Raw genomic sequence first — 26,210 nt, forward strand, 5'->3', positions numbered from 1 at the left:
AAATTAATCTAACCAAGCCCGATAGAACTTTGTATGAGAGCAGACACATATAGGCCAACCAACAAGATCAAATACACTGGGATAATAGTCACGGGATTGAAGGGGTGATCTTACTTAATGGTTCCTACAGAATTGTCTGGAACTGGTCCCCTAAGGGGTATGCAGTCTCTAATTGCTCACACCATAACTCATCCTTATAAGAAGTTGCATTGGCATATGTCTGTATACAATTACATTAATATTACTACACATTCAGAATATCCCATTATCTGGCACGACAGTGGCATGTCTCCACCACAACCACAGCTCAAATTAGGTAGGGCTCAAACAGAAATATGGAAGTTGGCCAAAGCCTAAAAAATATCAAATTTGAGATGGAAATTATTCTTACTCCATGAATTATACTTTGTCACTCAAAACATCAACAATTGGACACTACACTCAAGGTTGTGTTAGGGAGCCATATGTGATTATGATTGGCACTAAAACTGTTAATCAGACAGAAAGGAACCTGACCTGCCAGGATTGCAAACTGTATACCTGCTTGAACAGTTCATTATTTAACTCAAACCATTCCTATGTGATTTTGCATAAATGTTTAGGAGTTTGGCTGCCAATATCTCAAAATAGGCCTTGGGAACTCTCCCATGACATGCATACTTTGCTCACAGTACTAAATACTATTCTGAAAAGATCCAAACGTTTTATTGGGCTCCTTCAGTTCATGTCACTCAGTTCATGTCACTCATTCATGTCCGACTCTTTGCCACCCCATGGACTGCAGCACGCCAGGCCTCCCTGTCCATCACCAACTCCCAGAGGTTGCTCAAACTTATCTCCACTGAGTTGGTGGTGACATCCAACCATCTCCTCCTCTGTCGTCCCCTTCTCCCGCCTTCAGTCTTTCCCAGCATCAGAGTCTTTTCAAATGAGTCAGTTTTTTGCATGTGGTGGCCAAAGTATTGGAGTTTCAGCTTCAGCATCAGTCCTTTCAATGAACACTCAGGACTGATTTCCTTTAGGATGGACTGATTGGATCTCCTTGCAGTCCAAGGGACTCTCAAAAGTCTTCTCCAGCACCACAGTTCAAAAGCATCAATTCTTCGGTGCTCAGCTTTCTTTACGGTCCAACTCTCACATCCATACATGACCACTGGAAAAACCATAGCTTTGATTAGACTGACCTTTGTTGGCAAAGTAATGTCTCTGCTTTTTAATATGCTGTCTATGTTGGTCATAACTTTTTTTCCAAGGAGCAAGTGTCTTTTAATTTCATGGCTACAGTCACTATCTGGACTGATTTTGGAGCCCCACAAAAATAAAGTTTTTCACAGTTTCCATTGTTTCCCCATCTATTTGCCATGAAGTGATGGGACTAGATGCCATGATCTTCGTTTTCTGAATGTTGAGTTTTAAGCCAACTTTTTCACTCTCCTCTTTCACTTTCATCAAGAGGCTCTTCAGTTCTTTTTCACTTTCTGCCATAAGGGTGGTGGTGTCATCTGCATATCTGAGGTTATTGATATTTCTCCCGGCAATCTTGATCCCAGCTTGTGTTCATCCAGCCCAGCATTTCGCATGATGTACACTGCAAATAAGTTAAATAAGCAGGGTGACAATATACAGCCTTGATGTACTCCTTTCCCGATTTGGAACCAGTTTGTTGTTCCATGTCCAGTTCTAACTCTTGCTTCTTGACCTGCATACAGATGGCTCAGGAGGCAGGTCAGGTGGTCTGGTATTCCATTCTGGTATTTCTTTGAGAATTTTCCACAGTTTGTTGAAAATCACACATGGACATCACCAGATGGTCAACACAGAAATCAGATAGATTATATTCTTTGCAGCCAAAGATGGAGAAGCTCTATACAGTCAGCAAAAACAAGACCAGGAGCTGACTGTGGCTCAGATCATGAACTCCTTATTGCCAAGTCAGACTTAAATTGAAGAAAGTAGGGAAAACCACTAGACCATTCAGGTATGACCTACATCAAATCCCTTACGATTATACAGTAGAAGTAACAAATAGATTCAAGGGATTAGATCTGATAGACAGAGTGCCTGAAGGACAGTGGACGGAGGTTCATGACATTGTACAGGAGGCAGTGATTCAGACCATCCCCAAGAAAAAGAAATGCAGAAAGGCAAAATGGTTGTCTGAGGAGGCCTTACAAATAGCTGTGAAAAGAAGAGAAGCTAAAGGCTAAGGAGAAAAGGAAAGATATACCCATTTGAATGCAGAATTCCAAAGACTAGCAAAGAGAGATAAGAAAGCCTTCCTCAGTGATCAATGCAAAGAAACAGAGGAAAACAATAGAATGGGAAAGACTAGTGATCTCTTCAAGAAAATTAGAGATACCAAGGGAACATTTCATGCAAGGATGGGCTCGATAAAGGATAGAAATGTATGGACCTAACAGAAGCAGAAGATATTAAGAAGAGGTGGCAAGAATATACAGAAGAATTATACAAAAAAGATCTTAATGACCCAGATAATCAAGGTGGTATGATCACTCACCTAAAACCAGACATCCTGGAATGTGAAGTCAAGTGGGCTTCAGGAAGCATCCCTAGGGACAAAGCTAGTGGAGGTGATGGAAGTCTAGTTGAGCTGTTTCAAATCCTAAAAGATGATGCTGTGAAAGTGCTGCACTCAATATGCCAGCAAATGTGGAAAACTCAGCAGTGGCCACAGTTTTCATTCCAATCCCTAAGAAAGGCAGTGCCAAAGAATGCTCAAACTACTGCACAATTGCACTCATCTCACACACTAGCAAAGTAATGCTCAAAATTTTCCAAGCCAGGCTTCAACAGTACAGGAACTGTGAACTTCCAGATGTTCAAGCTGGATTGAGAAAAGGCAGAGGAACCAGAGATCAAATTGCCAATATCTGTTGGATCATCAAAACAGTGAGAGAGTTCCAGAAAAACATCTACTTCTGCTTTATTAACTCTGCCAAGACCTTTGACTATGTGGATCACAACAAACTGCGGGCAATTGGGCTCCTTATTGCCGCCATAATGGGCATTATTGGCATCACCACCTCAGCAGCAGTGGCAGAAACAGCTCTCTATCAGATGGTACAAACCACCGCTTTCGTGCAGGAATGGCATAAAAATGCCAGTTCCACTTGGGGAGCCTAATCTCACATAGATGAGGAGATTAACAACAGGTTGGTGGATTTAGAAAATGCAGTGCTATTCTTAGAAGAAGTACAAAATCTTAAATTACAAATACATTAAAGTGTGACTGGAACATTGCTACTTTCTGTGTAACCCCCCAGGAATAGAACCAGTCTGAACACTCCTGGCACTGAGTCCTCTCGAATGGATCAAAGGTATCAGAGGTGGTCTCATTGGAACACTAGCTATGTTTTGCTGTTTCACTATAATCTTCTCTTTAGTCCTCAGATGCATGCAAAGAACCCTCCGAGAACTATTGAAGAAAGATGTTGCAAGATCAACATATCTTCTGCTACAAACAGGGAGCTATGCAGGGGTTAAGAGTCAGCCGCCCGTTGCTCTGGCTAAGCCGTGAGAAAATCACCATGGGAAAAGAATAAAAGGAAAATATGGCAGTAGAGCATAACCCAGATGAAAGTACATCAGGTTGATCAGTTGGGGTTGTCATGCCCTGCTAAGGAAAAACGTAGTGTGGACCTTGGAACGCTGGGTCAGCGCAAGTTCAAAACGCTGCTGTGCACACACTAAGATGTTTTCCCAAGGCATATGCGGGTCTATGACCTCCAGCCAGGTGATAGCCCTTGTACAAGAAAATAACAAAGATAGTTTAAAGTAATCAATAAAATGGGAGACGTGACCGGGGACACAGGAGGCTGACTTCATCGTAGCCCAGCAGATACTTTCTGCTTGCCAAGAAACTAAATTAAAGTGATGTGGCTCCGAGGAACAGGGGCTCTTGATCCAAGAGGTCTTGAGTCCCCCGGTCCCATCTTTAAAACTTTCATTCTGTCTCTAGCTTCTTTTTTCCCAAACTGTGCATCGACCACTTTCCATTCCTACCTGCTGTGCTGGCCGCAGCACCTGGGAAATCCCATGGACAGAGGAGCCTAGTGGGCTACAGTCCATGGGGTCACAAAGAGTCAGACACAACGGAACACACACAGCACACAGTGCAGAGGCCTTGAAACGATATATAAGATATCCAGCTCTGTGAGATCAATGGTAGTGCAACTGAACATGGGAAGAAGCAACGAGGCAGGACCATTTCCTGAACCATAAACAACTATAAGACAGAGGCTTTGGCTACTGTTAACAGGGCCTAGGGCTTCCCAGATGGCTCAGTGGTACACAATCCCCCTGCCAGTGCAGGAGATACAGGAGACGGGGCTTCAGTCTTGGGTCCAGAAGATCCTCTGGAGAAGAGAATGGCAACCCACTCTAGTGTTCTTGCCTGGAGAATTCCATGGACAGAGGAGCGTGGCAGGTCCACGGGGTTGTAAAGAGTTGGGCACGACTGGGCACGCATGTACCAGCAGGGCCTAATCCAGGAACAGCACACTGAGAGGCCGATCAGCAAAATCCTTGCCTGACCCTGAAATGAGCATTCCTAGCGTGGCTGGACAAACTGGACACAGAACGCCTCCTAAACCTTGGTTGGAATTAAGATCGAAAGGGAAGGGATTGTAAAATAAAGAATGTTGCCTACCATCCAGTTCTACAGGAATCAAGTCATTAGCCACTATAGTCTCGGACCTACAATATCCTAAAAAAAACTGAGGCCAAAGATCAGCATGAGGTTACTTTATGCCCTGGAAAACTTGCAGAAAAGGCATTCTGATAATTAGCTACTTTCAGGAGAAATTTTTTATGAACTCGAATTCGCGCACCTTCTCACATTTAGAAAAGCACTAAAGGGGACCTCCCTCTGGCTAAGACGCCACACTCCCAATGCAAGGGGCCCAGGTTCCATCCCTGATCAAGGACCTGGAGCCCACGGCCACAATGAAGACCGAAGATCCTGTGTGCCACAACCAGGACCCATCGCAGAAAAAGAAATATTTTCTAAAAGAGCTAAGTTGGGACTGTCCAGTAGTCAGGACTTTGGTTTCCAATGCAGTGTGGGTCTGATCCCTGGTCAGGGAGCCAAGATCCCACAAGCCTTGGGGCCAAAAACCAAATCATAAAGCAGAAGCTTTTCTGGTGGCTCAGACAGTAAAGAACCCTCCTGCAGTGCAGGAGAACGCTCAGCCTCTGAGAGACTGTCTCCTAGGTTATAACCTGCAGTTTAATCCTCGAGTAAAATTTCCATTTCTTGGAATGGCGGTGGCTTGGGGCACGGAGGGAGCAGTGGAGGAGGCGAGGAGCGGGCATGGCCCGGGCATGGCTTGAAGGTCAAGACAGCAGGCCATCTTGGCAAACGGCATATGCAGTGTGACACGGGCGACTCCAGGGTTTCGTCCTGAGCTACAGGCAAAGTGGAGTCTCTGACAGCTGAGACAGGAAAGCCACAGAGAAGTATGTTGAAAGGGAACTCCACTTTGGCCTCGGTAAGTGTGGGACGCTGATTAGGTCTGCTAGAAAATGATTACGGAAAATAACCGAGGCAACACAAAATTTAACACTTTATGGATGGACCTAGAGATTATCACACTAAATGAAGCATCAGACAGAGAAAGACAAATAACGTATGATATCACTCATACGTGGAATCTAATTTTTTTAAATTATATAAATGAACTTATGTACAATGGATAAGACATAGATTTCGAAAACAGACTTAGGGTGACCTAAGAAGAAATGCGGGAGGGGCCAAGGATAAATTAGAAGCTTGGGGTTAACACACACACTAATACATATAAAATAGAGAGCCAAGAAGGACCTACTACACAGCACAGAGAACTCTGCTCAATATTCTGTAAGGGAAAATAACCTGTAAAAAAATAAGTATGTATATATATGAAGCTGAATCACTACGCTGTACCATGAAACTAACACAACGTTGTAAATCAGTTATACTCCAATAATTTTTTTTTCAATTGTGAATAAGATGAAAAAAAAAAAAACCTTCGCAACACTGATCATCTCCATTCAGAGAACTGCAAAATAGGGGAGGGGGAAGGGAAGAAGCCTAATAAGATAAAGAACAAAACGTAGGATGAGAAAAGGAGAATATATTGGGTTGGCTGAGAACATAGAGTCAGCCTTGTCTGGAATGAGAAGCAGCAGGGCAACAGTACAGAGCCCGGGGTTGGCTTGCGTCTGGGCACCGACGGACTGCACACACGGCGCTTCTGGTCAGGCAGAGCATTTATGGGGACACAGATGTTGTCTAAGCTTTCATTTGTCGGCATGGCCCCCCAGGCAGGAGTGGCTCCAACTGGGGCCTAGGATATTTCAGCAGGTCCCCATGTTTGAAAATGTGAAAGTGTGAGTCGCTCAGTCGTGTCACTCCTTGCGACCCCATGGACTGTAGCCCACCAGGCTCTCTCTCCATAGAATTCTCCAGGCCAGAATACTGGAGTGGGTGGCCGTTCTCTTTTCCAGGGGATCTCCCCGACCCAGGGATTGAACACAGGTCTCCTGCATTGCTGGCAGATTCTTCACCGTCTGAGCCACATGGGAAGCCCTACAGTCTAGCGTTCCAAGAAGAGGTCTTTGAAGAGGTGAACTGTCCTGATGATAGAGGAGCGAGACAGAGGAGAGGAAAGGACTAGCCCTGCAGCCCCAGGGGGAAGAGTGTGGGGAGAAGAGAAGGAATCAGCCACAGAGACAGAGAAGCGGGGTGGGGGAAGAGGCGCCAGGGCAGGCGAACCCTGGGGCCCCGGGGGAAGGGTCGTAGGGAAGGAGGAGGCTCAGGAGCTGCGATGCTCAAAGTACGATGAAGGCCGAAAACACCACTGAACTTGCTGCAGGGACATCGCTGGAGACCATGGGGTGTCCAGGGAAACAAAGGGACCAGATCCATGAAAGAACGGGAAGAGAGAAACGGGAACTGCATGTGTACAAGCCTTTCATGGAACTGTACCGTGGACAGACGCAGGAAAAGAGGGTAGCAATTGAAGAGAGATGAGAGGTTGAAAGGGAGGGGGTCTTTCTGAGGTCTGGAGAAAAGGAACATATTTGTACGTTGATGGAAATTGTCCAGTTGGGAGGGAAAGACAGGTGCCAAGGAGGAAGGGCAACAGGTGGGGAGGTGGGCAAGAGGGCTCACAGGGAGGGGCTGGCCGTGGTGAAATGGCGCTTGGGGCATTTATGGTGGCAGGAGGGAAGGCAGACTGTGGGGGCACTGAGACAGGTGGGCTGGTGAGAGAATCAGCTTGTTGGCTCCTGATGGCTTCTACTTTCTTTGTGAAATAAGGAGAGAAGACATCTATTGAGAGGACAGAGAGAGGGTGGGAGGTTTGAAGAGAGGAGATGATTTATAGTAGCTCCTAGTTCATGTGCTCAAACAGAAAGCTAACGGAAGTAAAACGAGCTCCTGCCAAACCCAACAGAAGAAATACAGAACAAGAAAAGGCATGGATTCCATGGAGAACAGGAGCAAGCAAACAGATTTAAAGGGAAAACACAGTAAAGAAGAAAAGGCCCTAAAAGGGCAAACACGATCATAAGCACAGTAAGTGTGGCCAAGCTAGAATCACCAGGTAAAAGGCAGCGGCTCTTTGCTTGGATTTTACAAAAGACGTCAAGCTTCGTTTCCATCCCAAGCTTCTGAGGCAGAACGTGCTGTGCTCAGCTGCTCAGCCCTGTCTGACTCTTTGTGACCCCGTGGACTGTAGCCCATCAGGCTCCTCTGTCCATGGAATTTTCCAGGCAAGAATACTGGAGTGGATTGCCATTTCCTGCTCCAGGGGATCTTCCCAACTCAGGGATCAAACTCACATTGACTGAAATAGCGTGTGCAAGTATTTACACCAAAGTGTTACCAGCGGTGATCGTGGTTGGTGACTTTAGGAGTGACCTTCATTTTCTTATTACCTTTCAATATTTTCCGAATTTTTTGGAAGGTGCCTACATTAATTTTATTATGGGGGGTGGGGGAAGAAGTTATTTTTAAGACCAGTCGGAGCATGTCTTCATGGAACATTTGCTGTCCAAACCTGGGTTCCAAGAATGCTCTAAAGAAGGGTTTCTGCCCAACATGAACCAGATGGAAATGAGGCCAGCTGGACAATAACAGAAAGTGCAGGACTGTGTGAAGGTGGGGCTCCACTGCCCACTCTGAGCTCCAGGGGGAGGCAGGAGTAAGCAAGGAGAGCTCCCTGGAGGAGAAGGGTCTTATGGTACATGCAGGATGTGGCCCAGGGTGAGCTAGGAGACAGCATTTCAGGCCAGGGGCACTGTCTGAGCAATAGCAGGAGCCCATTGAGCCAACACAGGGTGCTCGTGGGAGTCGGTTGGTTGGGGCACAGAGGCCAGGGAGGTGAAGAGGTTGTGCCTGCGAGCTACGTGAATGAGCAGAGGGGAGAGAGAGCAAGACAGAAAGAAGTAGTGGGCGGGGGAGGGGCAGCCTCACACCCAAAGCACGTGAGAACAAGCTGGGTCACCACCGTCGCTCCACTGCCCACCACCTACCTGCCAGATGTCACACATGCACTAGAATACACTCGTACATAGATGTGCACACACATCCATGCGCTCGTGTACACACATAGGCAAGTGCATCTGTCTACTCACGTATACATGCAAGCATGCTAAGTCGCTTCAGTCGTGTCTGACTCTTTGTGACACTGTGGGCCCGCCAGGCTCCTCGGTCCCTGGGATTCTCCAGGCAGGAATACTGGAGTGGGTTGCTGTGCCCTCCTCCAGGGGATCTTCCCAACCCAGGGATCGAACCCGCATCTCATATCTCCTGCATTGGCAGGCAGGTTCTTTATCACTAACACCACCTGGGAATGTGGCCTGTGGCTTTAACCTGGACAATCAACCCCCTGTGCAACCAAGGAGGTCTCTCCTGGCTCGGGTCCAGTCTTTCTTGAGTCCCCCACCCAGCGTGCACTGCTCCGCCCCCTCACCTTGGCCGTGGGAGGTTGGCCAGCTCCTGCTGCGCTGCTGAGGGGGACGCCCCTGGCTTTTAAGCAGGATTCGACAGGAGGGCTTTGTAGTGTGGGGATGGGCAGAAGGGACAGGAACAGGGACAGGGAGCCCTGGGAGGGGACAGCTGCAGAGACACAGAGAAGGGAGGAGAAGTTAGCAGGGCTCAGCCACTGGAGGGCTTGACAGGCGGGGTGCGGGAGATGTGGAACCAGACTAGGGATCCAGGAGCGGATTTGGGGAGGGGCAGAGATCTCGAGGTGACACTGAACTTGAGGAACCCATGGGGTGTCTGGAGACACTGAAAGACTCAAGAGAGCAAAGCGGTGGGGAGGAGGGCATTAATGACGGCAGACACATGGAAGGGAGGGGCTGTGGGCGGGGGGCTGGGCCACGCTGGCTGGGACACATGGGGTTTGGACACCTGCTGGTGACTCAGGCTACACACACACACACACAGTCCTCACAGAGCACGGATGTTGCTCCAGCCTCACGCCAGCCCCTAGGTTGAGAGGACCCCAGGCAGCGCCTCTCCTGGGTCAGCCCTCAGTGCCCCTGGCACAGGCAGGCACAAGGTGGCAGGGGTGCAGAGGGGCAGAGACAAGGCCGCCCAGCCCACGCAGGGTGGGAGCTGCGGGACCTCTGAATCTATCCCTCCCTCAGAGCTGGGTTAAACTTTACCCGAGGAAGTGACTACGAAGCCCTCTTCGTCACCAGGTCACAGTGCCCCAGCCTGGGTGACTTCAGCCTCCTTTCCCCTCTTCCCAACTCAGCTTCTCCCAGAGGTCCAGGGGCAGCTGTGTCTCTGGGGAGGTGCTGGTGGCTTCAGGGTCACAGCTCGTAGACTCAGGTCCCAGCCGGAGCCACCCTGAGTGACGGCGCCCAGAGACCCCCGGGCTGAATCTGCATGGCGGGCATCGCTGCCGTGCCCTGGGCAGCCCGGCCGGTGCAGCAGGAGGTGCTGCGGGGGGTGGGGGGCAGGCCCCCCGCATCGGCCCCTCTGCCCTGAGCCAGCCTCTGTGAGGTGGGCACCTCCACTGGCGCCTCCAGGCAGGCTCCATGGCTTTTTCTGAACTCCTGGACCGAGTGGGCAGCCGGGGCCGGTTCCAGGTTCTCCAGATGGGGGACCTGGTGGTCCCCATCATGTGGCTTGGCCCTCAGAACATACTGGAGAACTTCTCAGCCGCCGTGCCCAGCCACTGCTGCTGGGTGCCCCTCCTGGACAACAGCACGGCCCAGGCCAGTGTCCCCGCGGCGCCGGACCCCCAGGCTCTCCTGGCCGTCTCCATCCCACCAGGCCCCAACCGTGGGCCCCTCCAGTGTCGCTGCTTCCGCCACCCACAGTGGCAGCTCCTGGACCCCAACGCCACGGCCACCAACTGGAGTGAGGCCAACACGGAGCTATGCGTGGATGGCTGGGTCTGTGACCGCAGCACCTTCACCTCCCCCATCGTGACCGAGGTAGGGGCCTCCCCTCAGACCGTCCCCAAGTCCTGACACCCTAGAGGCCAAAGTCACAGATCACAGCCGGCTGGATTCAAAATGGCCCAGTCCCGAGGAGCAGCGAGGGGAGTCCCACCACCGTTGGCCTCCGCATTCACAGGCAGCTTCCAGGTCCTTCTTGGGTTGGTGGCAGGAATGAGCTTGCAAGAGCCTCAGGGGCACTCCGCAGAGTCACTGGGTTCCCAGAGGCAGCCTCCAGCAGATGAGGGAGACAGGAGAGGCGGCCCACCCAGCAAGCAGGAAGGGGACTCTCTATGGAAAGGAGGGAAGTGGCCTCTGAAAGCCAGAAGAAGGCGCCAGCATGGGTGGATGCTGTAGAGGGGCCTGGCGAGGAGGCGGATGAGCCCAGAGAGGGCCTGACCCCGGACCTGGGACAACAGGGAGCCAAGGAGGGGCTTAGGCAAGGGGTGACGACCCCCAAGGTCATGGGGCCGGACACCCAGCCCCAGCTCCCTGGGCTTTCCCATCTAGCCCCCCCGCCGCCCCCCCCCCCCCGAGCCTCCTGAGCTCAGATCCCCGGCCCCTCCTCTCCCACCAGTGGGACCTGGTGTGTGACGCTCGGGCCCTGAAGCCCATGGAGCCGTCCATCTACTTGGCCGGGAACCTGGTGGGAGCGGCTGTGTGCGGCCAAGTACCTGACAGGTGAGGTGCCCCGTCCCTTCGCTGCCCCTGCGCCCCAAGACCCTGGGCCCTGACTGGCCCTGAACTGGCGGGATCTGGGGAGAAAACTCCATCTGATGTGGGTCCCTCTCATGAGACCCTCCAACTGTGCTGCTGAGCAAGCTGAGTCCCTCTCTGGGCCTCAGCTTCACGGACTCCCCTCTGGGGCTGTGAAGGGTCATTGTTCTCATCAAACATTCACTGCTAAAGCCTGCTCAGCCACAGGTTGCTGCTTGGCTGACCAGCTACTGCTTGGCTACCCCTGCTGACAGGGAGCTCACCCCCTGCCCAGTGCCTCAGGGGGCGCTCCCTGTGCTCACAAGCCCTCCCTCCGTGGATGCAGAATGTGGGTCTGGACCCGGGAGTCGCTCAGTGGGCAAGCAGAGGGGTCCAGACCCCCATGGCCAGCGCCGTGGCACCCCATGGACCCGGCTGCCCTGTGTGTTTGCCGCAGGTTTGGGCACCGGAGGGTGCTGACCTGGAACCACCTTCAGGGGGCCGTGGCAGGCATGGTGGCTGCCTTTGCCCCCACCTTCTTCATGTACTGCCTCTTCCACTTCCTGCTGGCCTTCGCTGTGGTGGGCACCATGCTGAACACCATCATTCTCCGTAGGTCCCCGACCCTGGCCGGGCAGGGCAGGCTTGTGCGGGCTCCCAGGCCGACCCACTTGGTCTCCACTTGGCAGAGTGGATGTCAGCACAAGCCCGCGTCTTGGTGATGACTCTGAACTCCCTGGGCTACACCTTCGGCCACGTCCTCCTGGCTGCGGTGGCCTACGGCACGACTGGACGCTGCTGCAGCCGGCTGTCTCCATTCCCTACTTCCTCTGCTTTGTGTACTCCTGGTGGGTGCCGCCCAGCTCCCTCCCTGCAGGAGACCCACTCTCCACCCTGGGTGCAGAGGCCTGGGATGCAGAAAGCCAGACGGGAGCCACAGGAGCCTAGCACGGCCCCAGCTCCCAACACCCTGCACCCCCGACCCAGGGCCTCTCCTTCCCCTGCTCCTCCCAGGCGTCTCCTCCCCCTTCCTTCCCATCGCTTCTCAGCCCGTCCCCGTCTCCTGTCCTTGCCTGCCTTGGCATGTGCACCTCCGGGCATGTGTTCTGAGCCCCTCCTTTGTGCCAGGCCTGGCAGCACTAGGCCAGGTCGGGGCGGATGGGATGCAAAGCTACCACACACACACACACACACACATCACTCCGAGAACACATTCACTCCTCAGAGCAGGAGGCAATCACGTCTCACGCAGCAGCCCTGAGCAGAGGCACCTGCACCCGGCCGGTGGCCTTCGGGGTTGGCAGACTGGCCCCCATGTCACGAGAGTAAAGGGCAGAGGTCAGTGAGGCAGACTCCAGGGCCTGGCGCTGATGCTGGCCCGCGCGGCCGAGCCCCGCTTGCCCTGGCAGGCAGGCCCACGCGGGGGCCATGGGCACACATGCGTTTGTGACTCCACTACTTCCTTACTCCAACAAGTGGCCACTGAGCACCAGCCCGGGCGGGGCCCTGGCTGTGCCCGGGGAGACAGTGATGAGCAGGAGAGAAATCCCACACATCAGAGCATCACAGACCACTCAGTTTAGGGGGCCCATCTGAGGAGGGGACCCCATGGCCCCTCAGCTCCCACCAGCTTCTCTGCTTCTCTTCCAACCCAATTTCTCGTCATGAGATGCGTCTGCACGTGCCACCCCACGCCAGTGACCCCGCCGCCCTCGCCCGGCCACCTGTCGCTCTGGCCCTGCAGCCCACGAAAGGGCACCACTGTCCTCTCCCGGGACCTCCCCTGTGCCCACGGCTCTCCTCCAAACGCTGCAGGCCCCCACCCCCTCCTTGGCCTGCCTCTCTGCGGCCTCCAGCCACCTGGGTGACATCCCCATCCCTACTGTCTCAGCATCACAAACGTAGCATCTACACCCGCTCCTCCCCGGGGCCTCCCCTACACCTCCTCCTCCCCTACACCTCCTCCTCCCCTGTGGGGCCACCCACAGGTACTGGAGTCAGAGTCGCCCTGACACCTCCCTCTCCTTCACGGCTCCCGCACACCTAGTCCAGCAGGTCACAGGGTCTCGTCAACTCTACCTCTGATGTGCACTTGAGTCCCCCTCTCTGGCTCTGCAAACCCCCAAGGACCTCAGGGCCCCACCTGCTGCGGGGGGAGCGTGTCTGGCTGGGGCACCTGTGTCCAGCAGCAGGAGCCAGTGTGGGGCGGTGGGCACAGAAAGGGGTCCGAGGTCTGGATGGTGCAGGGGGTCTGGGCTTGATGTTGAGCGGCTGGGAGACAGATTAGTGTTAGGGGTTGGGTCCTGCCACAGGGAGGGGGCGCTGGGAGGTGTGGGGCTGACTGGCACCCAGGAGGTGGTGACTGTTGCCTGGCATGGGCGAATGGGCCAAAAGTGAGGCAAGGGCCGTGGGCTGGTCGCCTGCAGGGGGCGCTGGAGGTGACGGGCGCTGGAGGTGACGGGCGCTGGTGACTAATGGGTGCAGGTTGAGAGGGCCTGAGCCCCACCATGGGTGTGAGGATGTTTGCAGGAAGGGGCTTCAGGGGAGGGGCCAGCTCAGGCAGGAAGGTGTGGCCATGGGGGTGAAAGGCAGGCAGGAGGGCCCTGTGACACTCGGGAGGGCTGGACAGCAGGGGACCCTGTTAGGCCTGCAGGACAGAGGTCCTGGAGCCATCAGGGGCGTGTTCACTGCACACAGGCCCTCCCAGCCCTGGCTCCCAGGTGAGGCTGGGAGAAGGGGCTCGGGGTCAGGAGGGAGGCAGGAAGGAAGGACAGGGACCCCCAACCCCACCCCAAGAGAGGGAGGAGGCAGAAAGGACCTGGCCCCCACAGCCAGCGCCCTTTGCTGCTTGCCACACACCCCCGGCCCCCAAACTTCAGCCACCCTGAGCCTGGGGCAGCCAGTGAAGCCACCCCTTTGGCAGGAGACAGAGGGGCAGAGAGGCTCGTGCAGGCCAGGCCCTGGGGGGCGCAGGCAGAGACCTCCTGCTCTCCTCCCTCTCCCCAACCCCAGGTAGCTGGCAGAATCGGCACGATGGCTCCTCATTATGGGCAGGCCGGAGCGGGGCCTGTGGGAGCTACAGAAGGTGGCCACCGTCAACGGGAAGAGGGCAGTGGGGGATGTGCTGACCGTCAAGGTGAGCCGAGGCTGGGCCTTCCCCCAAGGGTAGACCCTCAGACCCTCTCCTGTCCCTGAACAGGGTCCCTGGGAGATGGACGGAGGGCCCCAGGGCCCCAGGATGGGGGTCATAGGGAGGAGGGCCAGGCAGTGACCCCATGCTGACAACCCTCCCCACCCTCCCTCCAGGTCTTGCGCTCAGCCATGCAGGAAGAGCTGAGTGTGAGCCAGACTCCTGGAAGCCTGGTCGCTCTGCTCTGCACTCCTGGCCTGGGCCTCCGGACCTGTGTCTTCACCCTGTGCAGATAGACGCCCCTCTAGTGTGCGCTGGACGACCCCCACCCCACCCGGCCCCAGCCTCCGCCTCGGGCCACCAGCAGCCAGGGAGCCCGGAGTCAGGGCTCTGCTGGCATCCACTGGCTCTGCCGACTCTTCTACTGGCCCCACTAGCTGAGAGGGCCTCTAAGACCAGGCCTGAGGCACTGACTCTCTCCATTAGGCTCCCACAGGAAACTGCCCGGGGCCAGGAGGACTGGTCAACAGGAGAGATTAGCAAGGAGGATACACAGCAAAGTTGCTGGGAGAATTGCAGAGCCCAACAGGCAGAGGAGGCAGCTGGAGAATTCAGCGGCAGAAAGGCACATCTACCCTGGGGCTTCCCAGGGGGCGCTGGTGGTAAAGAACCCACCTGCCAGTGCAGGAGACGTAAGAGACCCAGGTTCTATCCCTGGGTCGGGAAGATCCCCCAGAGAAGGGCATGGAAACCCACTCCAGTATTCTTGCCTGGCGAATCCCATGGGCAGAGGATCCTGGTGGGCTACAGTCCGCAGGATCTCAAGAGTCAGACACGACTGACGAAGCTTAGCATGCACGCGCGCACCTAGTTTGGAAGAACCAGAGAGAAGGGAGAGGGGTTATCAGAGCTCAGGAGCCAGGACCACCTGGCAAAGACTGAACCCACCAGGACCACAGAGAAAGGGGCTGGTCAGTGGAAGCTGGAGCCGTGGAGGGGACGCCGCCACTGCCAACAAGGTGCCCAGAGAGCGGGGGAGCAATACTTCAGCTTTGCCCTAGTCCCGCCTCCAGTCTCTCCTCAGTGCCTCCCATTGGCCAAAGCTCACGAGACGTGACACTGGCAAGGGAACCTGGGAAATGTAGTCCATAGCGACCACCCAACCAATGGGTACAGAGCCAGCAGGGAAGGGTGGAGGCAGGTCGGAGAACAAACCAGCTGCCCCATCCCCAGCCAGAACTCACCTACGTACCCCCACCCTCAGGTTTGCCCTTGGTTTCACCTTCTACGGCCTGATCCTGGACCTGCAGGCCCTAGGCAGCAACATCTTCCTGCTCCAAGCCTTTACTGTGGTCACGGACATCCCAGCCAAGGTCGGCACCCTGCTGCTGCGGGGCCACCTGTGATTCTGGTGCTGGCGGGCCTCTGCATCCTAGCCAACACGCTGGTGCCCCACGGTGAGCAGGCGGGCCTGGATGCACGTGGCTGCGGCCAGAGGCTCCCTACCTAGGAGAGCTTAAGCCACGAAAAGAGTCCTCTTTTTCCCCCATCAAAAGGGCACTGGACTAGAGTAGGGCCCACTTAGGAAGGAGTCTGCTGGGCCGTCTGGATGAGATGGTGGTGGCCTGCACTGGACAACATTATGAAAAATTGTGGAGACAGAATAACTGATGGATTTCTGGGATGGGGTGGGGGGTGGGGGTGCTGTTGAGAAGGGCAGAGAAATGGAGGGGGTGGAGGAGGACTCCCAGGGTCTGGATCTGGGAGTCTGGGTGGGAGCAGACTGGGCGGGGGGTCGGGGGGCAAGGAATGTGGTCACTTAGGACACGGTGCATGTGTGGGGTCTGGGGACACCCAGGTGGAGGTGACGAGCAGATATTTGGAAGGTCCTGGGGAGAGCCCGGGACCGCCGCCAACAAGCCTGCCAAACCCATCTCTGTCCACAGAGATGGAGGCCCTGTGCTCAGCCCTCGCCGTGTTGGGGCTCAGGGGAGTGGGGGCTGCCTTCACCTGCTTCCCCATCTATACCGCCTAGCTCTTCCCCACTGTGCTCAGGTGAGCCCCATGGAGGCAGGACTTCCGGGTTGGGGAGTGGCCTCCCCCAGACCAGATGTTCGTGCCTCGAACTTCTCTTTCACGTGACCTCGGGGCTGCCCAGGTGCATCCCAGCCCAGCCTGACCCATGGTGCCTCTTGGGACTGAGAGGGCCAGGCCAGAGTGAGAGGTCAAAACCGTAGGCAGGCAGTACGACCCCTCACAGGTGCATCTATGCCGGCAGGATGACCGCAGGGGGCCTGTGCCAGATGGCCACCCGAGCAGGAGCCATCCTGGGGCCTCTGGTCCGGCTGCTGCGTGTCTGTGGCGCCTCCCTGCCCCTGCTGGCATGCGGGGTGGTACCCGTGCTGAGCGGCCTGGCTGCGCTACTGGTGCTGCCCAAGCCCCAGAGCCTGCCGCTGCCTGACACCATCCAAGACCTGCAGAGGCAGTCAGTGGACGAAGCTCTGGCCATCCCCTCCGCCCTCCCTGGAGCCCCAAAACAGGGCGGGCCTGGCCACCCACCCCCATTGCCAGACAAAGGGAGAAGCAGAGGCCCAGAGAGGGATAGGATTGGCCTGGAGTCACACAGCACCTCTTTGGGAGACTAGAGACCCAGGGCTCAGTCTCCCAGCTGACAGTGTGGACTTGGTCCCCTGCCCTTCATTCCACCATTTGAGACCTGAGTGGCCCACCTACCCCCAGCTCCACCTAGAGAGAGGTCGAGGGGGCAGCATTTTGTGAGGTGGAGAGCTGAGGGTGTGGCAGCGGTACTGGACATTCTCATGGGCCCCAGACTCTACTCCTAAAGCCCCTAGATGTCTATCAGGGAAGTCACTCCCCATCCATCCCCCATCACGTGCCCAAGAGCAGGGCAGCCATGTCTCCTGAGTCCTCAGGATAGACACAGATCAGGAGTAACTTGCACCCATGAGACACAACCCCTCCATGTCTTTCCTGAACAGAGTAGTATGGAAGGCAACACGCTTCCAGGGACGTCCTGTCCTGAAATCCACAGGGTTTTAGGCCTCCTGGGAAGCCTGTGATGGGATGACTTCTCGGCAGAAGGAGAGCAAAGGCCTTCCTTTCCGGAGGGCCTGGGGACTGCCCCTCCAGCTTAGCCTGGCCTCACACTGTCTAAGGAGCTGCCTCCAACACAGAAAGGGCAAAGGATGGTGTGACTGGCAGGACTCTGCCCGGTACACCGTCACCCGCCCCTCCCTCAAGGCTGCAGAGAGGAGCAGGGCCCGCAGCCAACCGTGTGCTTCCTTACCACTCACTGCCCCTGAGCTTGGAGGCTGACCGCCAGCCCCTCACGGCCTCCCCAGCTTTTCACTGCACCCCAGGGGCTCTGCAAGAGCAACAGTGAAGTCTCATATCCTCAGCTTCATCAGAAAGATGGCTCCAGCCCCTCCCACACCCTCCCCACTCCAGCCGCCCGGCCATGTCTTCTGTCTGCCACCTTCTCTCCCTGACAACAACCTCCACCTCCTCCCAGACCCAGGGCCCAATGCAGGGCTTTAGTGAAATTCTCACCATGGCTGTGGCCACACGCCTGTCCCCCAGCCTACCAGCCTGTGAGTTCCCAGAGGGTGGGGTGTCCCCATGTCCCCAGCTCCCCTAGAGCAGAGGGGTGGTGGTGCGAGGGGGATGAGAGTGAATAAAAGAGCGAACAACTGCGCCTCTCCAGCTCTGTGATGTGCCCCAGGGTCTGCCTGGAAGGGGCGGTGGGGACTCCTTGCCGGGGCCGCCCTTTCCCAGGCCAGCTTTCCCGCCCTGAGTGTCAGCCCAGGGGCTGCGTTTTCCAGTCTCTGTTGTGGGCCAGGCACCGACCAGGCTGGACGCCTCAAGGCATCATCTCGTTGCATCTTTTCCTGAAGCCTCTGAGGTAGATGCGGCCCCATTTTACGTGGGGGAAAACCAGGGCTCACAGAAACTGACTGCCGTGACACCGAGCTAACGGGGGCAGCATCAGCAGTTGAGCCCAGGTCCAAAGGTCTCTGGAGCCAGCTCTGGCCACTACCCTCCAGCCTGCACTCAGGCCTCAATCTGGGTGCTCAGTGAAGCTTCTGGAGGGCACAGACACCATCTGAGAACCATCCAGAACCCCTGCACTGGCACCACTTACAGGGAAACCAGGCACAAGTGCTCAGATGGAAAGGGATGGCCCCTGAGCTCTCATGGCCCAGCTCACACACACATGGGGGCCCAGTGGGTCTCCAGCAGCCGCGCTGTCTGCTGAGCCACCCCCGACTTGTGCTCAGGTGCTCTCTGGTCCGCCTGTGTGTCTGCTTCCAGGTGCCTCAGCAGAGCGCCACACACCTCTACACACACACATCAGTGATGTGTACACACGCACACGTGGGCACACACATGAGAAGGCTATTGGGAGATCAGGAAGCAGCTCCCTGGCCCCCAGGGAGATGGGCTCACTCCCTGGCTTGGTCTTCTCTGCCTGGGCCTCTGGGAGGTCATGACCTTTAGCTATGTGCCTCCAGTGAAGACCCCAGGACAAAGGGGATGGGGCGGGGATCGCATTGGTAAAGATACCCAAAGATGAGGCTGTGCCACCTGCCCTGGACTTTCTGTCTTGTCCACCTGCTGCCCAACTGAGCCCCCGCTGCCTTACTTCCCCTTGCTTAGCATTCCTAGGGCCCCAGGGTGGCCAGAAGCTTCCAGAAGGCAGACCCCTTCACTAAAGCCCTGCGTTGGCAGGGGAGAGATGACTCCTCCCCTCCCCAAGGGTGTCCTCCAGCTTACCAAGTGCTCAGAGTCATCTGTCTGCCCATATTCAGAATGGCCTTGCTCCTGGTCCTTCCAGGTGGTCTCAGCCTGCCAGGACCCAGGGGGGCGCACCTAGTTCCCACATGGCACTCCTCGCTTAACTCGTGTGTGCGTGCTCAGCCGCTTCAGTTGTGTCCAACTCTTTACGATCCCATGACCTGTAGTCCGCCAGGCTCCTCTGTCTATGGGATTCTCCAGGCAAGAATACTGAAGTGAGATGCCATTTCCTCCTCCAGGGGAGCTTCCTGACCCAGGGATCAAACCCGCGGCTCTTACATCTCCTGCATTGGCAGGCAGGGTCTTTACCACTAGTGCCACTTGGGAAGCCTCACTTAGCAGGACGTGGACGCTGGGAAGCCCAGGGCCCTGGCCCTCTGGGGCAACGAGGGAGAAAGTGTCATCACCATGGCGGAGTGAGTGCCCTGCCAAGGGCAAAGGGGCCTCCCTCAGCAGCTACCAACCACAGGTCTGCAATCAGCTGGGCACTGCCCCTCGAGTGGCAGGCCTTCACCTGGGATGCACCCTCTCTCTTGATATCCATCACAGGGAGCTCCTGGCCCAGCAGCTGCTAGGCACCCTGCAGGGCACCCCTGCCAGGCATCCCTTCAGTCACCTTCCTCCACTCCCCCCATCGTTAGCAGTAGAAGCCTCAGGCAGCGGGGACAGGAAAATGCCTCAAGACCCACTTTGACAATTCTCCCGCCTCCAGCCAGGCCTGCAGCTCACCCGGGAGGGTGTGTGAGGAGGGGCAGCGCCGGCCACACAGGCTCCACATCCACTGCCAGGAGGAGGGCCTCTTGCCCAAAGAGCCCCCGCGCTAGCTGAGATTGTGTTCCCGCACTTGGGGGCCTGCCTGGCCAGTGCAGGTCTCACAGTCAAAGGTGTCAGCCAGGCTTCACTGCAAGCTTCTTCCCCAACCCCGTCCTTCATTCTCCCCTCCCACCCCCTAGAATCTCCTGACACATCCCCACAAGTACCAGTGTCCAGGAGCAGGGTACCCAGAGTTTCACCCATCCCCATGCTGTTCAGACTCTCCTGGGGGTCACTGCCAGCCCAGCCAGACACCAGGAGCCCAGGTCAGGCCCAGGTGGTAAGTTCAACATCAGATGCACAGGATGAAGGGGTTAAGACCAAGGGGACTGTCTCTTACAGACAAGCACACTGAGTGGCAGAGGCCAGGAGTCTTTCCTCACTACTGAGTCCTTGGGTGGCAGAGCTTTTAGCTTCCTCACAGAAAGCAAAACACAATCGCACAGCCACACAGCAATGAGTCAGATGGGAGTCCATCTTCCAAGTCCTGCACTGTCCTTCTTTCTGACCCCCTACCCCGATAGACTGTTCGAGGCCACTCTGGAAACTTCTGGAGTAAGGATGTTCCCTTCTTGACACCAAGGAGCTCCTGCCTCCTGTCTTTGTTTTCTTTGGCTAGTGGTGATGGGGGCAGGAGAACCCGAGATAAGTCTCCACTCCTTGGACAGGGAGAGCAGCAGCAGAAGACCCTGGGGCGAGGCCATGACCAGCACAGGGGCAAGACATCCTGACAAGCTTGCCCCGTCAGGCCTTGCACAGGCTCCCGCAGAGGGTGACAGCTGACCTCAGTGAGGCTGCCCTCCAAGACTGTGAGTGGTAGGAGACAAGCGAGGCCCAACCCTCCCTCCTGGTGACTGGTTCAGAAAAGAGAGGAGAGGTCAAGTCCATGGAAATCCACCCCCTGGGGCAGCTGGGGGAGGACTCGCTCTCCCACCCCCGTTAGGACTCGGGGTGGAGGGAGGACTCTCAAGGGCCACTGGGACACACTCCATGAGGGGAAGGGTCCCACCACAAAAGCTTCATCCCAGAATGGAGGGATGCGGGGGGAGATGAGGTGGATCTGGATGGGGTTCCCTGGGCATTGAGCCCAAGGACCCTGGGAGGTGTCCAGGCCTAAACAATGACCAATCTTACGAAACTGTTGCAAGAACACGCTGGCCAGGGGTGGAAGTTCAGGAAGCACAATAGGGCGATGAAGGAGGGCGATGAAGGGTGACGATGAGCCAAGAGCTCGAGAAGGCAGAGCCTGGAGCAGCGGGATGGGGGGCAAGACCCACCAAGCAGAAGGCAGAGGAGACCTGAGTGATGGAGTGTGGCTGAGTCCTGTCTCCAAAAGCCTGGTGCTCCGGCGCAGCCCCCTGGGAGATGCAGACTCACCCACACTCCCGAGGATGCGCGAGTACAACCGAGGATGCGTGGGCCCTCATGTACAACCTCCACCTTGAGAGTCTCGGCTTCTTTAGACCAAGAGGATGAACAAATACAGACCCATCTGCGCATGTCTGGGACCTTGGGCCCATTTCGTGTCCCCATGAAGAAGCAAACAGCTGGTCTGAGGTGTATGGACCCTTCTCCCACCTGCAGCCCCAGGTGCTGCCCACTGTCAGCCAGTGGGGGGCAAGGGCCAAACTCTAGAGATGTAAAAGGGGCAGAGATCCCGGAGTTAGGTGGAACTGGGGGAAAATTTGGACTCAGATACTGACCCACCTTGAGACCTTGGACTAGCAGCTGAAGCTCTTCCCACCCACGAATAACATTACCTCCCCCGGGGGCTATGTCAAGGCTGTCCCCCCCACTCCCCACGCACACGCAGCCACCACCAGAACGCAGGCCCTTTCTAGCCACTAGAGTGCAAAAGGATGCTCCCACTTCGGGATCTGTCCACCCCCAGAGTCCGCCTGCCAATGTAGGAGACACAATAGACTCGGGTTGGATCCCTGGCTTGGGAAGATCCCCTGGAGTAGGAAATGGCAACCCACTCCAGTATTCTTGCCTGGAAAATCCCATGGATAGAGGACCCTGGTGGGCTACAGTCCATGGGGTCGCAGAGTCAGACACGACTAAGCACACACACAGGCACCGAGAGAAGCTAAGGTCCATGGCCAGTGGGGCCAGAGACCAGTCATCGCTCTCGGGCCTGGGGGCTGTCTGGGACGTGAGGGTGAGACAAAGACAAGCCGCCTCAAGGAGCTCAAAGTCATGCTCAACCCAAACCTTTGGGCGCTACTTACCAGCTCTCATGGGCTCATCTGGGCCCAGATCCCAGCCCAGAGCTGGGACCAGTGTCCCAACAGCACCCGACCCGAACAAACTGCACAGGACCTTTGGATTTGGAAAGTTTTTGTTTTCTTTTCCCACACATTTCCGGGGTTGGGGTGTTTTCCAAGACTCAGACACATTTGTTAACAAAGAGAGAAAAAAAACTGGGGGAGCAGGGAGCCTGTGGGCAGAGAAGTGATCCCAGCAGTCCGCGGGCTATGCCTGGCTCCCCCTCTTCCCTGCTGCCCGCGCCCAACGGGTGCCACAGGCTGCTGCTCGCGATATCTAGATTATTTGTCTTCAATATATATCTGCATTTGCCTTTCCCCTCCCACCCGCCCCCCACCCTGCTCCTCCAGCAGCTTCCCCATCAATGCACGTCGCCCGGCGGCACACAGCAGAGCAGGCCTTCCCAGGCCCGAGCCCCTTCCCTGGGTGGGGCACCAGGCAGGCCCCTCCTCCTGGTGGGCGGAGCCAGGGCTCTCGAGGCAGCCCAGGCCCCGCCCCTCCCCGCCCCTCTCTGGGCCGCTCCGCCCACCCTCCCGCCCTTCTCCCACCGACTCTGGAAACCCGAAGGGAGGAAAGGAAGGGAGAAACCTGACACACACAAAGGAGAAGTGGGGAAGGAGGGTGGGGACTGAGAGACACAGCAAGCCTGGGGTGGGGACTGAAGGGCTTGGGGAGAGAAGGAAGGCAGGAGGAACAGAGGGAGCAAGAAGAAAAATGGAGGGAAATGAACAGGACGAGTAGCGGACACTGTACAAAACCCCCAGCCTTCCTTCCCGCCCAACCCCACCAAAATAAAACTACCCCCCTTAAAAAAATAAATCAACCCAGGGCTGTAAGCATGTGCCCTGCCCGGCGGGCGCAGAGCTGAGAGGGACAGACAGCCCCAGGACGGACGATAACTCCGCGCCGGACAGCCGGCAGGAGGAAGGGGACGAGCACGGGGTTTTCCTTTCCTTCTTCTGTTCTTTTTTTTTTTTTTGCGTTTCCTCTTCGTGAGAGAAGTCTGAGGCAGCCAGGGAGTGGGTCCCCAGGGCCCCGGCAGGGAGAGGGCCGCACCCTCCTCCCGGTCTCTCCCGGGAGGGGCAGCTGGCAGTGCGGCGCGGTGCCGGGGGCTCAGACGTAATACTCCTTGTCTTTGTTCTTCTTGGCCTTGCTGGGCGTCTTGGGGGCGGCCGGGGCCTTCTCTTTCACCACCGCCCCGTTGCTCTGGGCCGAGTTACTGATGTAGTTCCGGCTCTGGTCCACCTGGTAGGAGCCCTCGTCGCGGTTGCGGTACTTGTACATGGCATAGAGGAGGATGAGGATGCAGAGCGCCGCGGCCGCCACGATGCCCACCACCATGCCCGTGGTGCTGCTGGACTCCCGGATCACCTCCACCGCGCCCGGCGGGCCCCGCTCCCCAGGCCCGGTGGGGTTGGCTGTGGGCAGATGGGGGAAGCCGGGAGCGGAGGTCACGCCGGGGCGCAGGGGAGGGGGCCTCCGCGGCTCGAAGGACGTGGGGGCCCCAGGCCCCAGGGGTGGGTTTTCCAGCAGGGGCTGCAGCGGGTCTCGGTGGTTCATTTTGCCCGCTGGCAGGTTGGGGGCCGGGGCGGAGGGGGCGAGCAGCACCCCGGGGGCTCCCGTCGCCCCATCTGTCCTGAGGTTGGGCCGGGGAGCGGGCTTGCGCGGGGACAGGAGGGTAGTGCGGTCCGTGACCAGGGGAAAGGTGGTGTAAAAGTCCTCGTCGTCCGTGGGGGGGAGGCTGGAGTCAAAGACCTCCCCGGAGGCAAAGCCCGAGGCCTCGATAGGCTCCTCGCAGTCGCTGTCGTCCTGCTCGGCCTGACAGGGGCCCCCGGCGGGCGGGCGGCGGGCCGCGGGCGGGGGCAGGGTGTCTTGGGTGGCACCCACGCCGGTGAGGAAAGGGTAGAAGGTGGGGGGTGGGGGCACGAAGGGGGATCGAGTGGCCACGGGAGGGGGGTCTAAGGAGTCCTCCGTGATTATGGGCAATATTAACTCTCCTCCTAGAACAAGAGAGAGAAGAGAAAAGACAGGGCGTCAGCGAGGGCCGGGGCGCAGGCGGCCGGCACAGAGAGAGAAATAACAGCCTCACACACCCAAATCGGTTCCAATTGGCTTTGGCGGAGACTAGAGCGGGCTGGGCCCTACCGCCAGCCGGCCGGAGCCCTGCGCTTTAAGCGGGCAGCGGCTCGGATGCTCTGGGCACCCCACGCACGGGCTCTGTGGCTCTCTGGGTTTTGGTTTTTTGTTTGTCTTAAGAAACCAAAAGGAACAGAAAGGAAAGGAAATAGAAAAGAAATGGAAAAAAACAAAACAAAAAAACTCTACTGGTTTAAGGTTTTAAAAACAGATACAAGAGCAGCATATAAACAAACCTAACAACGATATCTTTTAGGGTTTTTTCTAGGTTTTTCTCTTTTTTTGCTTTTTTTTTTTTTTTTTTTGCTTTTGTTTTTAAAAAAGAAGATAGCATACCACGGAATTCAGGCAACTTACATCAACAAATAGGCCGTGTGATTTTAGCATGAAGAAAAAAATTACAAACAGAGCTGTGTAAGCGGGTTCTCCCGGAAAAAATAAGAAAAAACAACTTTTCCGTACAACGTTTCCTGTCTATCTGTTTGGTATCTCCCTCCCTCACTCTTCTCTCCCTGAACAACTTGCTTCCTCCAGAGTACTCTCCTCCCTCACTTGTGCCCTCTCCCCCTCATTAAACACAAAACTGAAATGTGCAGAGTGAAGGCTGGCATGGAGGAACTGTTACCATAACTCGGTGTTGGCGTGGGGAGGAGGGAGGGAGCAGACAGAAGGGGGGCTTGGGAGGAGGTACATGACAGGCAGCGGTGTAAGAATCACCTCAGAGGTTAGAGGACTTGGGAGGGGATGGTCGTGGGAAGGGGCTTTGAAGGCTAATTGCAAGTTGGCCACGGGGAGAGGAGAAATTGAACGTGGGAAGGGATGAGGAGTGGCAGGGGGTCACAGACACACTGGAGGAGGTCCTATCGGACTTTGGGAGTGGTAGTGAGAAGCCATGTGAAGTTAGGGAGGTGAGGAGAGACAGGGAGTGAGTGAAGGAACTAGGCAGGAACACATGATTCTCGAGCTAACCTAAATCCCCAACTTTCTCTTTCTTCACCCTCCACCTCTGACCCCCACTGACTTCCCCCCTCCCCCTCCCCAGAACCCCCATGGGCCGCCAGGACCTGGCCAGGGCTTGACTGCCTCTGGCCTTCTTATTATTGTTAAAACAATAATAAAACAACGGAAAGAAGAAGAAAGCAAAAAAAGAAAAGAAAATACATACACAGCCATCTGGGAAGGATGTACTTGCTAATATAGGGCCCAGGAGAACTACGGGGGAGGGCCTCTGCGGGTGGGAGCCTAGGTCTGATAGCTGGAGTCCCCTGGGTAGAAACTGCAATTCCCATCAGCCCCAAAGAGTGAGAACTACAAATCTCATTAGCCCTTACAGGAGTGTGGACCACAATTCCCATCAGCCCCTGGGTCAACAGCTACAACACCCATCAGCCCCCTGGACAACCCCTCTCAAACCAAAACACTGCAACCCACTGGTCTGGGGCCGAAGGGAGCTGAGCCCTGGGTCCTAGGGGGCTGGTGGAAGCACTCCCTCCTCTTGGAGAGGCAGCTCTGGGTCTGGTGTGGGTGGTAGCTTTCTCTTCTAGTACTCCTTCCAGCTCAGCTCAAGCCATGCCCCCTATCTGAGTGCTCATCTCTGATATCTCTGCAGCATTTGATCTGTACAGATCACACCACAAGCCTCCCACCCCATCTAAGGGAAGCTTCTCAGGACTCCACTGGCAGATCCCTCTGTCCCATGCAGCCCGGCCGGCCATGTGCCACCACCATGTCTTGGCACCTCTTCTCCTCCTCCCCCCACCCAAAGTGCTCTGGTCTCTGCCCTGCTGTTCAAACACCTCTGCTGATCCTCTGGCAGAGCCATCCTTGGTCACAGTAGCCAGCTCAGCCAAGATCTTGCTATTGAACTCAGAGCCTCGCCAAGCTCCTCAGG

The 26,210-nt window shown here is 56.2% G+C and overlaps 2 protein-coding genes across 2 annotated transcripts in view; one reads left to right on the forward strand and one right to left on the reverse strand.

Moving 5' to 3' along the window:
* Positions 1 to 10,056: 10,056 nt before the first annotated feature.
* On the forward strand, positions 10,057 to 19,926 carry SLC22A12 (solute carrier family 22 member 12). Its single transcript, XM_052661695.1, is given in 12 exon segments — positions 10,057 to 10,458; positions 11,039 to 11,142; positions 11,615 to 11,769; positions 11,847 to 11,939; positions 11,942 to 12,009; positions 14,174 to 14,293; positions 14,464 to 14,573; positions 15,552 to 15,688; positions 15,691 to 15,744; positions 16,234 to 16,342; positions 16,566 to 16,772; positions 19,815 to 19,926. Coding segments are annotated over 12 exon segments (1,671 nt in total).
* A 3,370-nt stretch (positions 19,927 to 23,296) lies between these two features.
* The window catches only part of NRXN2 (neurexin 2), a 99,141-nt gene continuing 96,227 nt past the window's right edge, over positions 23,297 to 26,210 (reverse strand). Inside the window, exon 22 of the mRNA XM_052662567.1 lies at positions 23,297 to 24,183. Coding sequence (XP_052518527.1) covers positions 23,297 to 24,183 — 887 coding nt within the window. The remainder of the gene's footprint in view (positions 24,184 to 26,210) is intronic.

Source organism: Budorcas taxicolor, chromosome 25 (assembly GCF_023091745.1).
Source record: "Budorcas taxicolor isolate Tak-1 chromosome 25, Takin1.1, whole genome shotgun sequence".
Lineage (NCBI taxonomy): Eukaryota > Metazoa > Chordata > Mammalia > Artiodactyla > Bovidae > Budorcas > Budorcas taxicolor.